Genomic DNA, 7,532 nt, shown 5'->3' with positions numbered 1-7,532 from the left:
TTCGAAACTCAAACGGAGCGTCTAAAAATTCAACCAAGACTCATTCTAGACTTAGAATCGCCTCCCGAAACCAACGGTACTCTCGAAATTTCAATCTGAGCCTCGGAACCTCATATGTTGACCAAAGTCAACTCTTTATCAAAATTTTACAACTTTAGCAACTTAGGACCTCAATTCTTCGTTTCAACTCCAAATTCGACTCCGTAACTTCACACAGACCCGTTTCGACATTCTAAAACTGCCGAAATCGACGGAAATCCGATCCGAGTACCGAAACTCCAAATAACTCGAAAAAGCACTTTTTAACCAACTTTAACTCATAAAAACTCAATTTCTCAAAAACTCAACTTTTCCTCAAACTAACTTTACAACCACAAAACATGGGACTCGGGGCAACTACCGAAAGGGCAAAATAGTCATTTTCACGAAAATTACCAAAATGACCTTTCGGGTCATTACATATATATAGTATATCCAGCTATCATAAAGTTATAAATTTATTTGTTTTAGCTGATATAGAAGAGAAAAGTGTATGCAAAGTTCAAGAGAGAAGTGGAAGGAAAATCACAGTTTCATTCATAATGTGAGCAATACAAATTAAAATACAAAGTTACAAACCCAAATTTATTTACGAAAACACCCCAAAATACATGAACAAAAATAAGACTTGTAACAATTGAGCATTCCCTATTCTATATTCTGATTTACGGGATCGACGTGTTTCTATCTTACAAGTATTGTTCTTTTACTTGGCTAAACTACCTTCTAGGTCTCTGTTAAGTTTACAGAATAAATTTTGAGACCTCCTTTCCACTTTTTGTTCCAAACTTCATACAATCCAAAATAAATTTTATCAGTATTGTTTCCCTTCCCTTTTGTTATCATAATAGCTTTTGATATCATCTTCTTACCATTAATCGCAGTTGTCAAATTCACCTTTTTACATTGAGTGTTATCTCCCCATTTACCCATAAGATAAACTCCAACCGAACGCATCAGTCATCAATGACATTGTAAATTCAATGTTGTATGATGTTTTCTTCGCTATATTAATATTGTCAATGCAACCCGTTACCTCCAACCAATTTTCTTGCATAAGTTCTGCACCATCCTTTCTGTAATTCAAATATATTTAATGAAAACGTTAGCATGCTTAAATTCCAAATTATAAGGTAGTATGTAGTATAACACATTTAATTTCTATAGCTTAGAGTTGGTGCGCCCATAATTTGTTTTGAAAGTCTCTTTCAGCCATTTTAGCGCTTATTTTAATTTAACGCTTTTGTACATACAACAAGAGATTAGTATAATTAAATTGACCTCAAGATGATTTATGTGCTTCTTATAGAAAATTTTATGTGCAACTTCTTTATAAAATCAAAATATATCTCAAAGTTCAATTATAGCTTACAAGTTACAAGTATGTAAAATATTATAGTCGGCAAAAATAAAAAAATAAAAAGCAGTATTCTTACTCGTATTTGGGTAACTTCCAATAACGCTTATCATTTCCCCAAACAATATTAAGAGATTTCGGATAAATTATATAACCCTACGAGCAACGAAAATAATATTATTAAATAAATACATAACATATCATAAACTCGATAGATCGAGCATAAGTAGTAATGCAAGAAGGAAACAAAATTGCGATATTGGAAGAAATTAATGCATGAAATTTCATGCACCTTTTCTGTTTTAGAGAATGTGTGATTGCCTTGATAGTGAAGAAATTTTGAAGCCATTTTTTGCTATATAAGAATTTTTTTTTACAAAGAATATGTAGATTTGAATGCCTTATAATAATGTGGGCTACAATAATCATATATATATATATATATATATATATATATGGAATCAAGTTAAGATCAATATCACCAACCAAATGGAATAACACAGTCTTATATTCTAATATATGTTGATACGCATTTTTGTAAAAGTTTTTTTTTAAGGAAACGTTTTAAGTATTCCTTCTGGGCTTACTCCGTACAAATTTGAACTAATCAGAGTGATAAAGTGTAGGGGCGAAGCTAGTAACTCGGATATTTATATTTGTGTTGAAAACATTTATTGGATATATACAAAATATTAAATTTTAAATCCAGTTATTATTATTTAAAATCATCTTTTTAAAATTAAGAACTTATAAAATTAAAATGCAACTCTACAAATAAATCAGACCAATTAATTTCGAACGTGGAAAATGATCTCACAGACAAAAAAAAAAGTTAAGAAAATATACTCCACATAATAATTAGTTGTCAAAATTGAATGCAATGAAGGTAGAGATTGATTCCAAATTGATAAAGCTCGAATAATTATGTGTCAACTGCAAAACTGGCTTTATACTACTCATAAATATTCTCACACAATAATTAGAATATTACAGTAGTAGTTTATTATAATATCGTTTTCATTGCTTATTTATTATTAGCTCACATATTCTACTTTAATTAAAACCTTCTTTGAATGAAATATATATCACTTGATTCTAGTCAGCATATATTTATTCCAAAGTAAGTGTGATTGTTCAATGAATACTTGTCTTAATTATATTATGTGCATGAAAGCTGTATTTGAAAATCATAAATATTTAAATCATATTCTTGTAAAGAGTGATGATCAAACCAAATATTAGTCGATGAAATTATGAGATCTGTTTTAGCCATGACTTTTAGTTTTGAATTCATATTATTTAGTTATAATTTTATTATTTTTAATGTCGTTAATATTTGTTTATATCTTGTATCTACTTTGAGTAAAAAATTAACGATTGATGACGAAAAATACTTTAATTATGGGCATCTTAATGGACCTCTTCACATTAAATTTGCACAAACAAAAAGTAATTAACAAGTTAAGGACCTCTTCACATTAAATTTGAGCAAACAAAAAATAATTAACAACTTAAAAAATCTAAAAATTACATTAAAATTTAATTAACTTTTTAAATTTTATCTATATAACATTAATTAAAATTAAAAAATAATAAATATTGGGCTTGTGCTAGCACGGGCAGATGTGTCTAGTATAAATAGAAATGGAATCAAAGTTAAGATCAATATCACCAACCAAATGGAATAACACAGTCTTATATTCTAATATAAGTTGATAGGCATTTTTGTAAAAGTTTTTTTTTTAAGGAAACGTTTAAATTATTCCTTCTGGGCTTACTCCGTACAAATCTGAACTAATCATAGTGATAAAGTATCAGGGGCGAAGCTAGTAACTCGGATATTGATTTGATCTAACTCAATAGTTTTAATTTGCTCAATTGTTATATTTGTGTTGAAAACACTTATGGATATNATGGAATCAAGTTAAGATCAATATCACCAACCAAATGGAATAACACAGTCTTATATTCTAATATATGTTGATACGCATTTTTGTAAAAGTTTTTTTTTAAGGAAACGTTTTAAGTATTCCTTCTGGGCTTACTCCGTACAAATTTGAACTAATCAGAGTGATAAAGTGTAGGGGCGAAGCTAGTAACTCGGATATTTATATTTGTGTTGAAAACATTTATTGGATATATACAAAATATTAAATTTTAAATCCAGTTATTATTATTTAAAATCATCTTTTTAAAATTAAGAACTTATAAAATTAAAATGCAACTCTACAAATAAATCAGACCAATTAATTTCGAACGTGGAAAATGATCTCACAGACAAAAAAAAAAGTTAAGAAAATATACTCCACATAATAATTAGTTGTCAAAATTGAATGCAATGAAGGTAGAGATTGATTCCAAATTGATAAAGCTCGAATAATTATGTGTCAACTGCAAAACTGGCTTTATACTACTCATAAATATTCTCACACAATAATTAGAATATTACAGTAGTAGTTTATTATAATATCGTTTTCATTGGTTATTTATTATTAGTTCACATATTCTACTTTAATGAAAACCTTCTTTGAATGAAATATACATCACTTGATTCTAGTCAGCATATATTTATTCCAAAGTAAGTGTGATTGTTCAATGAATACTTGTCTTAATTTTATTATGTGCATGAAAGCTGTAGTGAAAATCATAAATATTTAAATCATATACTTGTAAAGAGTGATGATCAAACCAAATATCAATCGATGAAATTATGAGATCCGTTTTAGCTATGACTTTTAGTTTTGAATTCATATTATTTAGTTATAGTTTTATTATTTTTAATGTCGGTAATATTTGTTTATATCTTGTATCTACTTTGAGTAAAAAATTAACGATTGATGACGACAAATACTTTAATTATGGGCATCTTAATGGACCTCTTCACATTAAATTTGCACAAACAAAAAGTAATTAACAAGTTAAGGACCTCTTCACATTAAATTTGAGCAAACAAAAAATAATTAACAACTTAAAAAATCTAAAAATTACATTAAAATTTAATTAACTTTTTAAATTTTATCTATATAGCATTAATTAAAATTAAAAAATAATAAATATCGGATCCGTACTAGCACGGACACATGTGTCTAGTATAAATAGAAATGGAATCAAGTTAAGATCAATATCACCAACCAAATGGAATAACACATAGTCTTATATTCTAATATAAGTTGATAGGCATTTTTGTAAAAGTTTTTTTTTTTAAGGAAACGTTTAAATTATTCCTTCTGGGCTTACTCCGTACAAATCTGAACTAATCAGAGTGATAAAGTGTCAGGGGCGAAGCAAGTAACTCAAAAATTGATTTGATCTAATTTAATAGTTTTAATTTGCTCAATCGTTATATTTGTGTTGAAAACACTTATTGGATATATATACAATATTGAATTTAAAATACAGTTATTATTATTTAAAATCACCTTTTTAAAATTCAGAACTTATAAAATTGAAATTGTAACTCTACGGATAAATCATACTAATAATTTCGAACGTGGAAAATGATCGTACACAAAAAAAATTAAGAAAATGTACTCCACTTAATAATTAGTTGTCAAAATTGAATGCAATGAAGGTAGAGATTGATTCCAAATTGATAAAGGTCGAATAATTATATGTCAACTACAAAACTGGCTTTATACTACTCATAAATATTCTCACACGGTAATTAGAATATTACAGCAGTAGTTTATTATAATATCGTTTTCATTGGTTATTTATTATTAGTTCACATATTCTACTTAATTAAAACCTTCTTTGAATGAAATATATATCGCTTGATTCTAGTCAGCATATATTTATTCCAAAGTAAGTGTGATTGTTCAATGAATACTTGTCTTAATTTTATTATGTGCATGAAATCTGTATTTGAAAATCATAACTATTTAAATTATATTCTTGTAAAGAGTGATGATCAAACCAAATATCAGTCGATGAAATAACTTCGAAATGTTGGAAAAACATAATGAATTGTACACGATATATGATATAGCATTTGTATGATAAATAAACCAAATAGATACACAAGTAATCTCGATTAAATTAATTGTATGATAATAAAATGAATTTTGGGGTAATTGAAATATATAGAAGATCAATTATGCTTTGCCCGACAATGAGTATGTCATGGTTATTGTGGGATGTTGTGATGAAAATTAAATAATCAGATCGACTGAAACAAAATTCACAAGTGATTATAGGTTTTTATTATTAGTGGAAAAGCAGTATTATGGAAGTCATCCAAGTAGATGTGTATCCCTCACGTTACAATGGACTTATGTACTCAGAGCTTTAGACAAAGTCCATGAAGAATCTTAAGAGATATGATGTCACGATCCAGACCGTCGTGAGTGACACACATACTAACAACCTAGTGGGAGAATCATGTACGAACCCAACATTGTTCAAAAATCAAGTTTATCATATAAAGAGTAAAGCAATTCAACAACCAAAGGATTGAGTCCTCATAAACTCAACTAAATAGTTTTAAAATGTTTAATGCGGAAAAACCTCTAAGAACTGAAAGTCATCATAACCAAAATTCTAAAATAGTCAAACTGGGGATGCAACCCCAGAATCAATCAATAAACTAACGACTAGTATCTATCTCCGAAAAGATGGACAAGAAAAGCAGAAGACCCCATGGCAGCTCAAAAGATGTAGCTCACCTTTGTATTCAGGACATCTCTCAACTGAGGTCTTGGATTAGCCAGTAGAAGATGTGATGTACTCAACAAAGAAAAGAACAAGTACAACATAACTACACAAACCACAGTGCACTACTAGGAGCTCACAATCAATCCAAGATAGGAATGTAAACAGCTCACCACAAATAGTAACACAGAACAATGCACATGACAACAATTATCAACCACATAAACTCTCAATCACATGTCATGGAAAAACAATACCTGAGTCAACCAATGCATGACAACATGTCCCACATGATCATAATGCAAATGATCGGTCCTCTCATGGAACCACAATCACTTACCTGGTTCTCTCACATAACCCAAACCCAAATTGTTAGTGTATGACATGGTATCCGATCGAGTCATCCATAGTTAGTGTATCAACATGGTACCCGAGTCAACCAACAATCACAAACAACATACACAATCACATAGAACAATAAACAATACCAATTGAAAACCACAAGTCACAATAACAAGTTTGTGGCATGAGATTACCTATATGATGTCATTTCATATGTCTCCCTGCTATGCATTGCACAAATGATACTACAAAGCAGCAGACATGCATACATACATAAACTGGAAACATACGACTATAACCTACCTCGAATCAAGCCTCTTCGAAACTAAATAACACAATTTTTTCCCCTTGCGAAGTGCATCAACTTGTTCTTGGTCTAAAACAACAATCAACCACTAATGACTTAGATTATTAACGAATCCTAACCCTTGGCCAAAACATGATCATTTTCCCTAACTTAGGGCTCTTTCCCACCATGGAATTATGGCAAACCTTCCCCTAATAGAAATAACGTTGATTCTAAGGCTTAAGAAACAATGCATAAGGTTGAGGAGTCGAATTCTTACCTTTATTAAATAATTTTGTGGGAAAACATGTGCAAACTAGCCGAAATCGCTCCTCCCAAGTCCCAGACCTCAAAGTGCAGAAAATAGGAGTTTTGGGGTTGTTTCTACACTAAAACCCGATTGGGTCCGTTATAGTGGCGTCGTAATAGCGTACTAACCCGGTTATAGCGGTCTGCACACTGTTGTAGCAGGATGCCTTTCGCTATAGCGGCCTCAACGAAACCTTCGAAACTCAAACTTCGGAAAAACGTCATTTTTACAACACAAACTGCTCCCTTGATGTCCTGACATATACCTTTCATGCCAAAATTAATTTCAAGAGTTATACTTATCCGAATTCGATTTCGAAAGGCCCTATGGACTCCTCGATGTTTTGTCTACAAGAATACATCAACCAAACCTCAAAAATCACACCCCACCTATCCCTGGGTGACCCTAGACCTCACCTAGACCAGATTTCATCTAAGACTGGTCTAGCCAAAAAAAAAAAGTCACTACCGGAAAAGTTTTCTAGCCCAATTCTTTCACTATTGGCTTACTCATAACGACCAGGTTAGGTCGTTACATATGATCGTTTT

General features: G+C 30.4%; 1 protein-coding gene across 5 annotated transcripts in view; it reads right to left on the bottom strand.

Annotated features, from left to right (window-relative positions):
* The window catches only part of LOC125849414 (protein PHLOEM PROTEIN 2-LIKE A9-like), a 40,913-nt gene that overhangs the window by 26,430 nt on the left and 6,951 nt on the right, over positions 1–7,532 (bottom strand). For 2 of the 5 annotated variants that reach the window (XM_049529497.1, XM_049529498.1), the window contains exon 4: positions 804–936. The exons of 2 other annotated variants lie outside the window; for them this stretch is intronic. In XM_049529497.1, coding sequence (XP_049385454.1) covers positions 804–936 — 133 coding nt within the window. Of the gene's footprint in view, positions 1–803; positions 937–1,475; positions 1,553–1,688; positions 1,748–7,532 lie in introns of those variants that run through there. One more of the 5 variants, XR_007444624.1, reaches the window with a different exon arrangement.

This window comes from Solanum stenotomum, chromosome 12, assembly GCF_019186545.1.
Source record: "Solanum stenotomum isolate F172 chromosome 12, ASM1918654v1, whole genome shotgun sequence".
NCBI classification, from domain to species: Eukaryota; Viridiplantae; Streptophyta; class Magnoliopsida; order Solanales; family Solanaceae; genus Solanum; species Solanum stenotomum.
This window is presented reverse-complemented; position numbering and strand designations above follow the sequence as displayed.